We start from the raw sequence: 17536 nt of genomic DNA on the forward strand, positions 1-17536 counted from the left end.
AATGTAACAAGTCATAAGCATTAAAGAAGGGGGGGGGGCTCATCTCCAGTCCTCAAGACCCCCCAACAGGTCAGGTTTTCAGGATATCCCAGCTTCAGCACAGGTGGCTCAATCAGTGGCTCAGTCGAAGACAGAGCCACCTGTGCTGAAGAAGGGACTGATTAAACCACCTGTGCTGAAGCAGCACAGATACCTGTTTGGGGGTCTTGAGAACCTCTGCAGCAGGGGATTAACTTCTTAATTTAAAATGAGGAAGAAACGTATTTGGTTTTTGGAAACCAGCACCACAGGGAAACATGTATAATATATCATTAGTGTACAATAGGGAATGGGAAGTCTTGCTTTATAAAGTAAACCTGCAGTTCTGCTGGAAAAGCGGTGTCCCATAATGGAGAAAAAATAATCAGATATATAAACGGTAAAAAATATATTTTCTAGTGAAACATAAACACACAAAAATGTTCCCCCCCATAAACCTAAACAGTTTGTTAAACCATCAGAGGGGAGCGCGCCCAAACGCCCCGGTGAGCGAGCTGGGGAGCGCGCCCAAACGCCACGGTGAGCAAGCTGTGCAGCTGCTGCTCGCTGACACCAATGTCTTATTGTACATCTCTTAATCCAATAGAGACAAGGGCACCAGCCCTGAAATCCAAACATGGCCAATCTTATCTCCTGGGACCGGACCAAACTCCACCAGAGATAAGCAGAATCTCCCAATCTGCCATACCTGTGTTCTTAAACAATGATACAAATGTGAGCACAGAGGGAGATAACACGCTCTGTGTTTTACGTGGAGGGGTAAATATGTTTTATTTAGATAACACACCCTTTCCTCTGACTATTTCCCTTTCCTATGCATACATGTATAAAAGTGTGTGTGTGTGTGTGTGTATATAATTAAAGAAAAGACCATAAAGGTCTAATTATCTGCACCAGACACAATATATGCCCAAAAAGGGTGTTTATTGACCCATAATGCACAGGAGCCCGATGTTTCAGTTCCCAAAGGGACATTCTTCAGGGGTTCACATCAAGTATACAAACCCATCTCTTAAAAATGTGGGGGCAGAAATATAAAGCCGTAATAACGATATTATACACGTATTCTATGTTTGAAAGCATTGTTAGTATGTGATAGAACGATACCAATGCATGTATTAGTAAAATAATGCCGATGGAGACAAATCTCCTGAGCGTTTCTCTTTTAAACAATGAGATTTTCATTCCGCCCCATAGCTGCAAGCACTTGTGTGTGTGCGTGTTTTCAGGGGAAATGAGTTGTGTAGTTGCACATACAGTACCTCCATTTGTATATGGATCCAGTCCAAAAATGAGGTAATACGGGTGTAAACACCTGGTTTATATTTCAAGGCACAACCAACGCCCCAACTGGTGGTCCCCATCAGCTTCCATGCTTGCCTTTCTTCACATGCGAGAGGCCCGCCACTGTCCCCCTGGGAAAGCACCGACATATAACAGGTTTATACACATTACAGCAAAACCTCATCAATTGGAAGAGTCTCATTCAAGATACCAAGTAGTAGTGTGTAACTCGGGGGGCGGGCAACTCCAGTCCTCAAGGGCCACCAACAGGCCAGGTTTTAAGGCTATGCCTGTGTCAGCAGAGGTGGCTCAGTCAGAGACTGTGCCACTGATTGAGCCACCTGTGCTGAAGCAGGGATATCCGTACAACCTGGCCTATTGGTGGCCCTTGAGGACTGGAGTTGCCCACCCCTGGTGTAACGTGTAATGGTCTGAGTGTGAGCTATGACTTCCACGGTGGTCCCATAGATGACGTACTGTACATTACGGAAAGCCGATCTTACACGTACGTACTTAAGGCCAGTGACTGATGTTATGAGAAAGACCAATCCTCCGTGATCCGACTTGTGCTCAGTTTGTGTTACTGAATCATATTTCTCTGACTTTGCCATAATTGTTATTGATGAATTATTGATAACTTTGTTAATTCCCACGTGTTAACACAACTAACCACAAGTCTACCGATACATTAACTGGAACTACATCAATTTGTCAATAACACCAAACTTAAGTAAGACTTTAAGCAGCAATTCCCCCTAAGTAACCCATTTCTGACAGGATTGGAACAGGGGGTCATTCAGAGCTACTTTCAGCTTAGGGGCCCCTTTATTGCATGAGATATTTACCAGTTGAGTTACTGGTATTAGAGTTACAGCCGTCCAACAGGAAGATAACCTTGCTACTCCACATTAACCTGAGACCTGGCAGCCATTTTGTTTCCCGTGCATAGAGATTTAAACCCAGGTTACTTCGCTGCTAAGTATATGGAGGGGGGGGGGGGTTTCCCAGAGCTGCAAATAGTGCAGTTAAGCTTTGGGGTCTCCCCGAATCCCACCCTAAAAATAGAATAAACGAGTAGGGGGGATTGGTTCTTTATATAACAGCCTTTTTTCCCAGCGTAACCTATAACGCTGCTCAGGGAATCTGGGGTGAAACAAAACAGGCCCCAATTAGCTCATTTGCATCTCATTTCGAATAATAGGAGTACAAAATAGCGCCAATCTTCTAACGGAAGTGAAACTGAATTAACGCAGCGTTATTTGCTATAGGGAATACTGCGTTCATTTTAACGTGCGTTAACTTGGGTTAATGTTATGTAAAAAAGCTAATACTGCTTAATGAACATGGCCCTCCATATACAGAGTGCCTGTGTGCTCGTGTGATCGTGTGCTCGTGTGCTCGTGTGCCTTTGTGCCCCGACCTTCATGACTGCGCATTAATAATGTAATAATAATAAGGTCTATTTCCTTTGGTGATGTCTCCTCAAGGCTTCAAAAATCCCCAGATTCACCAGGTAATGAGCAGAGCACATCCAGCTTCATGTAAAGCGCGTGTTAGGGGGAAGACGGGTAACGAGCAGAGCACATCCAGCTTCATGTAAAGCGCGTGTTAGGAGGAAGACGGGTAACGAGCAGAGCACATCCAGCTTCATGTAAAGCGTGTGTTAGGGGGAAGACGGGTAACGAGCAGAGCACATCCAGCTTCATGTAAAGCGCGTGTTAGGGGGAAGACGGGTAACGAGCGGAGCACATCCAGCTTCATGTAAAGCGCGTGTTAGGGGGAAGACGGGTAATGAGCAGAGCACATCCAGCTTCATGTAAAGCGCGTGTTAGGAGGAAGACGGGTAACGAGCAGAGCACATCCAGCTTCATGTAAAGCGCGTGTTAGGGGGAAGACGGGTAACGAGCAGAGCACATTCAGCTTCATGTAAAGCGCGTGTTAGGGGGAAGACGGGTAACGAGCAGAGCACATCCAGCTTCATGTAAAGCGCGTGTTAGGGGGAAGACGGGTAACGAGCAGAGCACATCCAGCTTCATGTAAAGCGCGTGTTAGGGGGAAGGCGGGTAATGAGCAGAGCACATCCAGCTTCATGTAAAGCGCGTGTTAGGGGGAAGGCGGGTAACGAGCAGAGCACATTCAGCTTCATGTAAAGCGCGTGTTAGGGGGAAGACGGGTAATGAGCAGAGCACATCCTGCTTCATGTAAAGCGCGTGTTAGGGGGAAGACGGGTAACGAGCAGAGCACATTCAGCTTCATGTAAAGCGCGTGTTAGGGGGAAGACGGGTAACGAGCAGAGCACATCCAGCTTCATGTAAAGCGCGTGTTAGGGGGAAGACGGGTAACGAGCAGAGCACATTCAGCTTCATGTAAAGCGCGTGTTAGGGGTAAGACAGGTAACGAGCAGAGCACATCCAGCTTCATGTAAAGCGCGTGTTAAGGGGAACACGAGTAATGAGCAGAGCACATCCAGCTTCATGTAAAGCGCGTGTTAGGGGAAAACGGGTAACGAGCGGAGCACATTCAGCTTCATGTAAAGCGCGTGTTAGGGGGAAGACGGGTAACGAGCAGAGCACATTCAGCTTCATGTAAAGCGCGTGTTAGGGGGAAGACGGGTAACGAGCAGAGCACATTCAGCTTCATGTAAAGCGCGTGTTAGGGGTAAGACAGGTAACGAGCAGAGCACATTCAGCTGCATGTAAAGCGCGTGTTAGGGGGAAGATGGGTAACGAGCAGAGCACATCCAGCTTCGTGTAAAGCGCGTGTTAGGGGGAAGACGGGTAACGAGCAGAGCACATTCAGCTTCATGTAAAGCGCGTGTTAGGGGGAAGACGGGTAATGAGTTAGAGCACATTCAGCTTCATGTAAAGCGCGTGTTAGGGGGAAGACGGGTAACGAGAAGAGCACATTCAGCTTCATGTAAAGCGCGTGTTAGGGGAAGACGGGTAACGAGCAGAGCACACTCAGCTTCATGTAAAGCGCGTGTTAGGGGGAAGACGGGTAATGAGAAGAGCACATTCAGCTTCATGTAAAGCGCGTGTTAGGGGGAAGACGGGTAACGAGAAGAACACATTCAGCTTCATGTAAAGCGCGTGTTAGGGGGAAGACAGGTAACGAGCAGAGCACATCCAGCTTCATGTAAAGCGCGTGTTAGGGGGAAGACGGGTAACGAGCACAGCACATCCAGCTTCATGTAAAGCGCGTGTTAGGGGGAAGACGGGTAATGAGCAGAGCACATTCAGCTTCATGTAAAGCGCGTGTTAAGGGGAAGACGGGTAATGAGCAGAGCACATTCAGCTTCATGTAAAGCGCGTGTTAGGGGGAAGACGGGTAATGAGCAGAGCACATTCAGCTTCATGTAAAGCGCGTGTTAAGGGGAAGACGGGTAATGAGCAGAGCACATTCAGCTTCATGTAAAGCGTGTGTTAGGGGGTAGACAGGTAACGAGCAGAGCACATTCAGCTGCATGTAAAGCGCGTGTTAGGGGGAAGACGGGTAACGAGCAGAGCACATCCAGCTTCATGTAAAGCGCGTGTTAGGGGGAAGACGGGTAACGAGCAGAGCACATTCAGCTTCATGTAAAGCGCGTGTTAGGGGGAAGACGGGTAATGAGAAGAGCACATTCAGCTTCATGTAAAGCGCGTGTTAGGGGGAAGACGGGTAACGAGAAGAGCACATTCAGCTTCATGTAAAGCGCGTGTTAGGGGGAAGACGGTTAACGAGCAGAGCACATTCTGTTTCATGCAAAGCGCGTGTTAGGGGGAAGACGGGTAACGAGCAGAGCACATCCAGCTTCATGTAAAGCGCGTGTTAGTGGGAAGACGGGTAACGAGCAGAGCACATCCAGCTTCATGCAAAGTGCGTGTTAGGGGGAAGATGGGTAATGAGCAGAGCACATCCAGCTTCATGTAAATCGCGTGTTAGGGGGAAGACGGGTAACGAGCAGAGCACACCCAGCTTCATGTAAAGCGCGTGTTAGGGGGAAGACGGGTAACGAGCAGAGCACATTCAGCTTCATGTAAAGCGCGTGTTAGGAGGAAGACGGGTAATGAGCAGAGCACATCCAGCTTCATGTAAAGCGCGTGTTAGGAGGAAGACGGGTAATGAGCAGAGCAGATCCAGCTTCATGTAAAGCGCGTGTTAGGGGGAAGACGGGTAACGAGCAGAGCACATCCAGCTTCATGTAAAGCGCGTGTTAGGGGGAAGACGGGTAACGAGCAGAGCACATTCAGCTTCATGTAAAGCGCGTGTTAGGGGGAAGACGGGTAACGAGCAGAGCACATTCAGCTTCATGTAAAGCGCGTGTTAGGGGGAAGACGGGTAACGAGCAGAGTACATTCAGCTTCATGTAAAGCGCGTATTAGGGGGAAGGCGGGTAACGAGCAGAGCACATTCAGCTGCATGTAAAGCGCGTGTTAGTGGGAAGACAAGTAACGAGCAGAGCACATTCAGCTTCATGTAAAGCGCGTGTTAAGGGGAAGACGGGTAATGAGCAGAGCACATTCAGCTTCATGTAAAGTGCGTGTTAGGGGGAAGGCGGGTAACGAGCAGAGCACATTCAGCTTCATGCAAAGCGCGTGTTAGGGGGAATACGGGTAACGAGCAGAGCACATCCAGCTTCATGTAAAGCGTGTGTTAGGAGGAAGACGGGTAACGAGCAGAGCACATCCAGCTTCATGTAAAGCGCGTGTTAGTGGGAAGACGGGTAACGAGCAGAGCACATTCACCTTCATGTAAAGCGCGTGTTAGGGGGAAGACGGGTAATGAGCAGAGCACATCCAGCTTCATGTAAATCGCGTGTTAGGGGGAAGACGGGTAACGAGCAGAGCACACCCAGCTTCATGTAAAGCGCGTGTTAGGGGGAAGACGGGTAACGAGCAGAGCACATTCAGCTTCATGTAAAGCGCGTGTTAGGAGGAAGACGGGTAATGAGCAGAGCACATCCAGCTTCATGTAAAGCGCGTGTTAGGAGGAAGACGGGTAATGAGCAGAGCAGATCCAGCTTCATGTAAAGCGCGTGTTAGGGGGAAGACGGGTAACGAGCAGAGCACATCCAGCTTCATGTAAAGCGCGTGTTAGGGGGAAGACGGGTAACGAGCAGAGCACATTCAGCTTCATGTAAAGCGCGTGTTAGGGGGAAGACGGGTAACGAGCAGAGCACATTCAGCTTCATGTAAAGCGCGTGTTAGGGGGAAGACGGGTAACGAGCAGAGTACATTCAGCTTCATGTAAAGCGCGTATTAGGGGGAAGGCGGGTAACGAGCAGAGCACATTCAGCTGCATGTAAAGCGCGTGTTAGTGGGAAGACAAGTAACGAGCAGAGCACATTCAGCTTCATGTAAAGCGCGTGTTAAGGGGAAGACGGGTAATGAGCAGAGCACATTCAGCTTCATGTAAAGTGCGTGTTAGGGGGAAGGCGGGTAACGAGCAGAGCACATTCAGCTTCATGCAAAGCGCGTGTTAGGGGGAATACGGGTAACGAGCAGAGCACATCCAGCTTCATGTAAAGCGTGTGTTAGGAGGAAGACGGGTAACGAGCAGAGCACATCCAGCTTCATGTAAAGCGCGTGTTAGTGGGAAGACGGGTAACGAGCAGAGCACATTCACCTTCATGTAAAGCGTGTGTTAGTGGGAAGACGGGTAACGAGCATAGTACATCCAGCTTCATGTAAAGCGCTTGTTAGGGGGAAGACGGGTAATGAGCAGAGCACATTCAGCTTCATGTAAAGCGCGTGTTAGGGGGAAGACGGGTAATGAGCAGAGCACATCCAGCTTCATGTAAAGCGCGTGTTAGGGGGAAGACGGGTAACGAGCAGAGCACATCCAGCTTCATGTAAAGCGCGTGTTAGGGGGAAGACGGGTAACGAGCAGAGCACATTCAGCTTCATGTAAAGTGCGTGTTAGGGGGAAGACGGGTAACGAGCAGAGCACATTCAGCTTCATGTAAAGCGCGTGTTAGGGGGAAGATGGGTAACGAGCAGAGCATATCCAGCTTCATGTAAAGCGCGTGTTAGGGGGAAGACGGGTAACGAGCAGAGCACATCCAGCTTCATGTAAAGCGCATGTTAGGGGGAAGACGGGTAACGAGCAGAGCACATCCAGCTTCATGTAAAGCGCGTGTTAGGAGGAAGACGGGTAACGAGCAGAGCACATCCAGCTTCATGTAAAGCGCGTGTTAGGGGGAAGACGGGTAACGAGCAGAGCACATTCAGCTTCATGTAAAGCGCGTGTTAGGGGGAAGACGGGTAACGAGCAGAGCACATTCAGCTTCATGTAAAGCGCGTGTTAGGGGGAAGACGGGTAACGAGCAGAGCACATTCAGCTTCATGTAAAGCGCTTGTTAGGGGGAAGGCGGGTAACGAGCAGAGCACATTCAGCTTCATGTAAAGCGCGTGTTAGGGGGAAGACGGGTAACGAGCAGAGCACATCCAGCTTCATGTAAAGCGCGTGTTAGGGGGAAGACGGGTAACGAGCAGAGCACATCCAGCTTCATGTAAAGCGCGTGTTAGGGGGAAGACGGGTAACGAGCAGAGCACATTCAGCTTCATGTAAAGCGCGTGTTAGGGGGAAGACGGGTAATGAGAAGAGCACATTCAGCTTCATGTAAAGCGCGTGTTAGGGGGAAGACGGGTAACGAGAAGAGCACATTCAGCTTCATGTAAAGCGCGTGTTAGGGGGAAGACGGTTAACGAGCAGAGCACATTCTGTTTCATGCAAAGCGCGTGTTAGGGGGAAGACGGGTAACGAGCAGAGCACATCCAGCTTCATGTAAAGCGCGTGTTAGTGGGAAGACGGGTAACGAGCAGAGCACATCCAGCTTCATGCAAAGTGCGTGTTAGGGGGAAGATGGGTAATGAGCAGAGCACATCCAGCTTCATGTAAATCGCGTGTTAGGGGGAAGACGGGTAACGAGCAGAGCACACCCAGCTTCATGTAAAGCGCGTGTTAGGGGGAAGACGGGTAACGAGCACAGCACATTCAGCTTCATGTAAAGCGCGTGTTAGGAGGAAGACGGGTAATGAGCAGAGCACATCCAGCTTCATGTAAAGCGCGTGTTAGGAGGAAGACGGGTAATGAGCAGAGCAGATCCAGCTTCATGTAAAGCGCGTGTTAGGGGGAAGACGGGTAACGAGCAGAGCACATCCAGCTTCATGTAAAGCGCGTGTTAGGGGGAAGACGGGTAACGAGCAGAGCACATTCAGCTTCATGTAAAGCGCGTGTTAGGGGGAAGACGGGTAACGAGCAGAGCACATTCAGCTTCATGTAAAGCGCGTGTTAGGGGGAAGACGGGTAACGAGCAGAGTACATTCAGCTTCATGTAAAGCGCGTATTAGGGGGAAGGCGGGTAACGAGCAGAGCACATTCAGCTGCATGTAAAGCGCGTGTTAGTGGGAAGACAAGTAACGAGCAGAGCACATTCAGCTTCATGTAAAGCGCGTGTTAAGGGGAAGACGGGTAATGAGCAGAGCACATTCAGCTTCATGTAAAGCGCGTGTTAGGGGGAAGACGGGTAATGAGCAGAGCACATCCAGCTTCATGTAAAGCGCGTGTTAGGGGGAAGACGGGTAACGAGCAGAGCACATCCAGCTTCATGTAAAGCGCGTGTTAGGGGGAAGACGGGTAACGAGCAGAGCACATTCAGCTTCATGTAAAGTGCGTGTTAGGGGGAAGACGGGTAACGAGCAGAGCACATTCAGCTTCATGTAAAGCGCGTGTTAGGGGGAAGATGGGTAACGAGCAGAGCATATCCAGCTTCATGTAAAGCGCGTGTTAGGGGGAAGACGGGTAACGAGCAGAGCACATCCAGCTTCATGTAAAGCGCATGTTAGGGGGAAGACGGGTAACGAGCAGAGCACATCCAGCTTCATGTAAAGCGCGTGTTAGGAGGAAGACGGGTAACGAGCAGAGCACATCCAGCTTCATGTAAAGCGCGTGTTAGGGGGAAGACGGGTAACGAGCAGAGCACATTCAGCTTCATGTAAAGCGCGTGTTAGGGGGAAGACGGGTAACGAGCAGAGCACATTCAGCTTCATGTAAAGCGCGTGTTAGGGGGAAGACGGGTAACGAGCAGAGCACATTCAGCTTCATGTAAAGCGCTTGTTAGGGGGAAGGCGGGTAACGAGCAGAGCACATTCAGCTTCATGTAAAGCGCGTGTTAGGGGGAAGACGGGTAACGAGCAGAGCACACCCAGCTTCATGTAAAGCGCGTGTTAGGGGGAAGACGGGTAACGAGCAGACCACACCCAGCTTCATGTAAAGCGCGTGTTAGGGGGAAGGCGGGTAACGAGCAGAGCACATTCAGCTTCATGTAAAGCGCGTGTTAGGGGGAAGACGGGTAACGAGCAGAGCACATCCAGCTTCATGTAAAGCGCGTGTTAGGGGGAAGACGGGTAACGAGCAGAGCACATCCAGCTTCATGTAAAGCGCGTGTTAGGGGGAAGACGGGTAACGAGCAGAGCACATTCAGCTTCATGTAAAGCGCGTGTTAGGGGGAAGGCGGGTAACGAGCAGAGCACATTCAGCTGCATGTAAAGCGCGTGTTAGGGGGAAGACGGGTAACGAGCAGAGCACATTCAGCTTCATGTAAAGCGCGTGTTAGGGGGAAGGCGGGTAACGAGCAGAGCACATTCAGCTTCATGTAAAGCGCGTGTTAGGGGGAAGACGGGTAACGAGCAGAGCACACCCAGCTTCATGTAAAGCGCGTGTTAGGGGGAAGGCGGGTAACGAGCAGAGCACATTCAGCTTCATGTAAAGCGCGTGTTAGGGGGAAGACGGGTAACGAGCAGAACACATCCAGCTTCATGTAAAGCGCGTGTTAGGGGGAAGACGGGTAACGAGCAGAGCACATCCAGCTTCATGTAAAGCGCGTGTTAGGGGGAAGACGGGTAATGAGCAGAGCACATCCAGCTTCATGTAAAGCGCGTGTTAGGGGGAAGACGGGTAATGAGCAGAGCACATCCAGCTTCATGTAAAGCGCGTGTTAGTGGGAAGACGGGCAACGAGCAGAGCACATCCAGCTTCATGTAAAGCGCGTGTTAGGGGGAAGACGGGTAACGAGCAGAGCACATTCAGCTTCATGTAAAGCGCGTGTTAGGAGGATGACGGGTAATGAGCAGAGCACATCCAGCTTCATGTAAAGCGCGTGTTAGGAGGAAGACGGGTAACGAGCAGTGCACATCCAGCTTCATGTAAAGCGCGTGTTAGGAGGAAGACGGGTAACGAACAGAGCACATTCAGCTTCATGTAAAGCGCGTGTTAGGGAGAAGACGGGTAACGAGCAGAGCACATTCAGCTTCATTTAAAGCGCGTGTTAGGGGGAAGACGGGTAACGAGCAGAGCACATTCAGCTTCATGTAAAGCGCGTGTTAGGGGGAAGACGAGTAACGAGCAGAGCACATTCAGCTTCATGTAAAGCACGTGTTAGGGGGAAGACGGGTAACGAGCAGAGCACACCCAGCTTCATGTAAAGCGCGTGTTAGGGGGAAGACGGGTAACGAGCAGAGCACATTCAGCTTCATGTAAAGCGCGTGTTAGGGGGAAGACGGATAACGAGCAGAGCACATTCAGCTTCATGTAAAGCGCGTGTTAGGGGGAAGACGGGTAACGAGCGGAGCACATCCAGCTTCATGTAAAGCGCGTGTTAGGGGGAAGAAGGGTAACGAGCAGAGCACATTCAGCTTCATGTAAAGCGCGTGTTAGGGGGAAGACGGGTAACGAGCAGAGCACATTCAGCTTCATGTAAAGCGCGTGTTAGGGGGAAGACGGGTAACGAGCAGAGCACATCCAGCTTCATGTAAAGCGCGTGTTAGGGGGAAGACGGGTAACGAGCAGAGCACATTCAGCTTCATGTAAAGCGCTTGTTAGGGGGAAGGCGGGTAACGAGCAGAGCACATTCAGCTTCATGTAAAGCGCGTGTTAGGGGGAAGACGGGTAACGAGCAGAGCACATCCAGCTTCATGTAAAGCGCGTGTTAGGGGGAAGACGGGTAACGAGCAGAGCACATCCAGCTTCATGTAAAGCGCGTGTTAGGGGGAAGACGGGTAACGAGCAGAGCACATTCAGCTTCATGTAAAGCGCGTGTTAGGGGGAAGGCGGGTAACGAGCAGAGCACATTCAGCTGCATGTAAAGCGCGTGTTAGGGGGAAGACGGGTAACGAGCAGAGCACATTCAGCTTCATGTAAAGCGCGTGTTAGGGGGAAGGCGGGTAACGAGCAGAGCACATTCAGCTTCATGTAAAGCGCGTGTTAGGGGGAAGACGGGTAACGAGCAGAGCACACCCAGCTTCATGTAAAGCGCGTGTTAGGGGGAAGGCGGGTAACGAGCAGAGCACATTCAGCTTCATGTAAAGCGCGTGTTAGGGGGAAGACGGGTAACGAGCAGAACACATCCAGCTTCATGTAAAGCGCGTGTTAGGGGGAAGACGGGTAACGAGCAGAGCACATCCAGCTTCATGTAAAGCGCGTGTTAGGGGGAAGACGGGTAATGAGCAGAGCACATCCAGCTTCATGTAAAGCGCGTGTTAGGGGGAAGACGGGTAATGAGCAGAGCACATCCAGCTTCATGTAAAGCGCGTGTTAGTGGGAAGACGGGCAACGAGCAGAGCACATCCAGCTTCATGTAAAGCGCGTGTTAGGGGGAAGACGGGTAACGAGCAGAGCACATTCAGCTTCATGTAAAGCGCGTGTTAGGAGGATGACGGGTAATGAGCAGAGCACATCCAGCTTCATGTAAAGCGCGTGTTAGGAGGAAGACGGGTAACGAGCAGTGCACATCCAGCTTCATGTAAAGCGCGTGTTAGGAGGAAGACGGGTAACGAACAGAGCACATTCAGCTTCATGTAAAGCGCGTGTTAGGGAGAAGACGGGTAACGAGCAGAGCACATTCAGCTTCATTTAAAGCGCGTGTTAGGGGGAAGACGGGTAACGAGCAGAGCACATTCAGCTTCATGTAAAGCGCGTGTTAGGGGGAAGACGAGTAACGAGCAGAGCACATTCAGCTTCATGTAAAGCACGTGTTAGGGGGAAGACGGGTAACGAGCAGAGCACACCCAGCTTCATGTAAAGCGCGTGTTAGGGGGAAGACGGGTAACGAGCAGAGCACATTCAGCTTCATGTAAAGCGCGTGTTAGGGGGAAGACGGATAACGAGCAGAGCACATTCAGCTTCATGTAAAGCGCGTGTTAGGGGGAAGACGGGTAACGAGCGGAGCACATCCAGCTTCATGTAAAGCGCGTGTTAGGGGGAAGAAGGGTAACGAGCAGAGCACATTCAGCTTCATGTAAAGCGCGTGTTAGGGGGAAGACGGGTAACGAGCAGAGCACATTCAGCTTCATGTAAAGCGCGTGTTAGGGGGAAGACGGGTAACGAGCAGAGCACATCCAGCTTCATGTAAAGCGCGTGTTAGGGGGAAGACGGGTAACGAGCAGAGCACATTCAGCTTCATTTAAAGCGCGTGTTAGGGGGAAGACGGGTAACGAGCAGAGCACATTCAGCTTCATGTAAAGCGCGTGTTAGGGGGAAGACGAGTAACGAGCAGAGCACATTCAGCTTCATGTAAAGCACGTGTTAGGGGGAAGACGGGTAACGAGCAGAGCACACCCAGCTTCATGTAAAGCGCGTGTTAGGAGGAAGACGGGTAACGAGCAGAGCACATCCAGCTTCATGTAAAGCGCGTGTTAGGAGGAAGACGGGTAACGAGCAGAGCACATTCAGCTTCATGTAAAGCGCGTGTTAGGGGAAAGACGAGTAACGAGCAGAGCACATTCAGCTTCATGTAAAGCACGTGTTAGGGGGAAGACGGGTAACGAGCAGAGCACACCCAGCTTCATGTAAAGCGCGTGTTAGGGGGAAGACGGGTAACGAGCAGAGCACATTCAGCTTCATGTAAAGCGCGTGTTAGGGGGAAGGCGGGTAACGAGCAGAGCACATCCAGCTTCATGTAAAGCGCGTGTTAGGAGGAAGACGGGTAATGAGCAGAGCACATTCAGCTTCATGTAAAGCGCGTGTTAGGGGGAAGACGGATAACGAGCAGAGCACATTCAGCTTCATGTAAAGCGCGTGTTAGGGGGAAGACGGGTAACGAGCGGAGCACATCCAGCTTCATGTAAAGCGCGTGTTAGGGGGAAGACGGGTAACGAGCAGAGCACATTCAGCTTCATGTAAAGCGCGTGTTAGGGGGAAGACGGGTAACGAGCAGAGCACATTCAGCTTCATGTAAAGCGCGTGTTAGGGGGAAGACGGGTAACGAGCAGAGCACATCCAGCTTCATGTAAAGCGCGTGTTAGGGGGAAGACGGGTAACGAGCAGAGCACATTCAGCTGCATGTAAAGCGTGTGTTAGGGAGAAGGCGGGTAATGAGCAGAGCACATTCAGCTGCATGTAAAGCGCGTGTTAGGGGGAAGACGGGTAACGAGCAGAGCACATTCAGCTTCATGTAAAGCGCGTGTTAGGGGGAAGACGGGTAACGAGCAGAGCACATTCAGCTTCATGTAAAGCGCGTGTTAGGGGGAAGACGGTTAACGAGCAGAGCACATTCAGCTTCATGTAAAGCGCGTGTTAGGGGGAAGACGGGTAACGAGCAGAGCACACCCAGCTTCATGGAAAGTACATATGTACGTACAATTATATAATTGTACCTTAAAGCAGCAGTCACACCTAACCCACAGGTATTCGTCAATCTTCAATAAAGGGGAGTGTCTCGTGGCATAAAGGTGAGTGTCTCGTGGCATAAAGGGGAGTGCCTCGTGGCATAAAGGGGAGTGTCTCGTGGCATAAAGGGGAGTGTCTCGTGGCATAAAGGGGAGTGTATCGTGGCATAAAGGGGAGTGTCTCGTGGCATAAAGGGGAGTGTCTCGTGGCATAAAGGGGAGTGTCTCGTGGCATAAAGGGGAGTGTCTCGTGGCATAAAGGGATGTGTCTCGTGGTATAAAGGGGAGTGTCTCGTGTTATAAAGGGGAGTGTCTCGTGGCATAAAGGGGAGTGCCTCGTGGCATAAAGGGGAGTGTCTCGTGGCATAAAGGGGAGTGTATCGTGGCATAAAGGGGAGTGTCTCGTGGCATAAAGGGGAGTGCCTTGTGGCATAAAGGGAGTGTCTCGTGGCATAAACGGGAGTGTATCGTGGCATAAAGGGGAGTGTATCGTGGCATAAAGGGGAGTGTCTCGTGGCATAAAGGGGAGTGTCTCGTGGCATAAAGGGGAGTGTCTCGTGGCATAAAGGGGAGTGTCTCGTGGCATAAAGGGGAGTGTCTCGTGGTATAAAGGGGAGTGTCTCGTGGTATAAAGGGGAGTGTCTCGTGGTATAAAGGGGAGTGTCTCGTGGTATAAAGGGGAGTGTCTCGTGGTATAAAGGGGAGTGTCTCGTGGTATAAAGGGGAGTGTCTCGTGGTATAAAGGGGAGTGTCAGTGTCTCGTGGCATAAAGGGGAGTGTCTCTTGGCATAAAACAGCCACCTTATTACCATGAACCAGCTCTCCCCCCTCCCCATGTTTGTCGCTCTTGTTCCAAGTGTAAGGAGGTCACCCCCGGTTCCCCTGATTTTCCTTTGCCCCCTGCCTTACCCCTGTGGCAGTGGGGGAAGGGGACGGCGACTTCTCCAGGCGGGCACCGCCCTCTTGGTTTTGGCGCGAGCTTCGCCAATGCGCAGTAAAGATCGCACACACGGTCCCCATAGAAAAGAGCTTTGCCAAGGACTAAAATTCCCAGCAGCCTCTGGGGACTGCACTTTCACCCTTGTCACAGGCAGCATTGAAGCCAATAGAGCTGGCAGATTCTGATGCTGCAGAGTTGCAACAATGTTGTGTGCAGACAGGGTTTTTGTCAGTTGGAGCACGTTGGGGAGTCAGAGACCGGAGCAGCCCAGGGAAGGAGGTAGGGTACAGGAGTCAGGGACTCCCTGTACTAGGCCAGCACCCCCAGGGCCCGAGATAGCTCAGCTCCCCAGTAAGGTGAGTGTTGCCAGGGGCAGCCCTCAGGTTAGGGACCCTGCCACTTACATTAGTGGGAGCTGGGAAAGAAAGGTTACAGAGAGTTGGAGTCAGGGAGCTGTGAGGGAAGGAAGGGTGCGGGGAGCGAGTGCAGCTCCTGCCCCATATAGGTACCTACACCCCAGGTAGGCCCCAACTCCCCACTAGTTTAGTGGGTAAGTGCTGAGGGAGGCCCAAGATAGGGGCTCTGCCCTTAGTATAGAGTGCTGCCTTGTCAGAGTCACGGCTGTCAGTGCTGTGAGGTCTGACAGGCAGGCACCTTGTTGCGCAGCACGTTGGCTGCAGCATCCAGTGAGCTACAGCTTGTTGCTGCAGGCGCTGGGATTAGTTATATAGTAGTGAGGCAGAAGGGACTTGGGTAGTTAGGGGAGTGGGACAGGCCATAACCCCTGCAGGCCCATAGGAGTTCCCCAAGCCACTACAGGTTGCTGTACTACAGGGACAGGCCCTAGGTTAGGGTTCCTGTCACGTTAGTACCAAGTGTTAGTTAGGGACTCAGCGGACGCTGCGGTTCCTGTGAAGCGGTTTGGACCCACGTTGGGGTCCGCAGAGACTATTCCGGAGTGAGACCGCCCTGGCGGTCCGCGTACAAAGGAGTTCGGTTGGAGGATCAGACGGATTCATCACACGTCTGACCCTTTGCGAAGCCAGTTGCTGATCCGAGTACCGGAGTGCTCGGCAGGTACCATACAGTCATAAGTGCACCAACGGGCCCTTAGTTTAATAGTGACTGCGCAGTCACCCACGTTCTCTCTAAGAGTGCGGGACATTGGGTGGGATTCTCGGACACTGGGTGGGATCACCTGGTGTTGGGGAAGCGTCCTGCGCGACGCAGTAGGTGTCTCCTCTAGAGAGGGACACAGGTTATATAAAGGTATTGCGTGATATGTTGTTTGCATGTTAGTAAAGTCCTTAGTTATTTTACCTCACCGTGTATGTTATTATTGATTGTCCTGCGAGGAACCACTCCCCCTCTGGTGGGAGCCATCGCAGGTGGAGGCGCTGCATCGTGTAAGTGATCACCGTTAGTATTGTGTTATGTCCCAGGTTCCCCGTGGCGGAAGCTCAGCCCTCCTGCGAGCCAACAGGTAATGCACCACACCTATGGTAACACCGTATGTTCCTTGCACCCACATCAGATCTGCGATTGGGGGGGGGGAATACCCGTTACACAAGATATTAAGCGCAGAAGCCCTTTTCGTGCGCCGAACGCAGTGCATCCTATTGACAGTCCCCTCGCCGATTGGCGTGACTGGCAGCCATTTTTATTTCTCCTAGATTTGGGAAATCACAGCTGAAAAAGGTGCCTTAAGCAGGGGTCTCCCAGATATAACAACTTAACCGTTCTGCTCCCAGGACTCCCCCCGACTAAAGGAAAAGATCTCAAATAGAAAAGGCTCAATGAAAATTCTCTCGTGTAGGAGAGGCTGCTGCTTTAACCCTTTCCCTGCCAGAGGAACCAGCAATGAATGATTCACTCGATGTGTTGGGGGTCCCTGCGGCTGCAAAGGTTTTAAAAGGCGATGTTACAAGAAGCCGGACAGGGATGTAGCCTCTTAAACGCTTGTGATTCATAAATATTTCGGGCAAACAGTCTTATCACAGAGTATGTTTAGCACATATTAGCGTGCGTCTGATAAAGCAGGGCTGGCCTGGGTCCTGTGACTCTGGCTCTTAGTTAGGATACCAGTAATAAAAGTTATTTCCTACCTGACAGGTGTCCACCCCTCCTTCTAGGAAGCCTGCGCACACCATGGACGACTTTATCACGCCCCCATAGATATACTTTCTGTTGCAGACTCGATTGGAAATCAGTGGAACTGCAGCGTAATCCATCGTCCGAGACGTGTCACCTGGTTACACAAGGAAACAGAGAACATTATAGGTGCGGGCCTTATATCAGGGGGGCTCCACTACGGTCCTCATGGCCCCCCCAACAGGACGGGTTTTTAGGATATTCCTGCTTCCGCACAGGTGGCACAATCAGTGCCTGCTTCAGCACAGGTGGCTCAATCAGAGGCTCAGTCATAGACTGAGCCACCTGTGCTGATGCTGGGATATCCTGAAAACCCGTCCTGTTGGGGGCGTGAGGACAGGAGTTGAGCCCCTGCCTTTTCCGCAGTTGCTCACAGTAACATGTATTGCGCGTGTTCAACGCTGGAAAGAAATACGAGGTAAAGCGTCCGATATGTTCCTGCTAATGTCCCACGTACAAACTGGATCCAGTATACACA

At 51.2% G+C, this 17536-nt stretch overlaps 1 protein-coding gene across 1 annotated transcript in view; it reads right to left on the minus strand.

Annotated features, from left to right (window-relative positions):
- Window positions 1-17536, minus strand: part of TMPRSS3 (transmembrane serine protease 3) — a 171598-nt gene that overhangs the window by 3107 nt on the left and 150955 nt on the right. Inside the window, exons 11-12 of the mRNA XM_075593018.1 lie at window positions 17013-17155; window positions 1302-1454 (exon numbers count right to left, since the gene is read on the minus strand). Coding sequence (XP_075449133.1) covers window positions 1302-1454; window positions 17013-17155 — 296 coding nt within the window. The remainder of the gene's footprint in view (window positions 1-1301; window positions 1455-17012; window positions 17156-17536) is intronic.

This window comes from Ascaphus truei, chromosome 3 (genome assembly GCF_040206685.1).
Source record: "Ascaphus truei isolate aAscTru1 chromosome 3, aAscTru1.hap1, whole genome shotgun sequence".
NCBI lineage: Eukaryota > Metazoa > Chordata > Amphibia > Anura > Ascaphidae > Ascaphus > Ascaphus truei.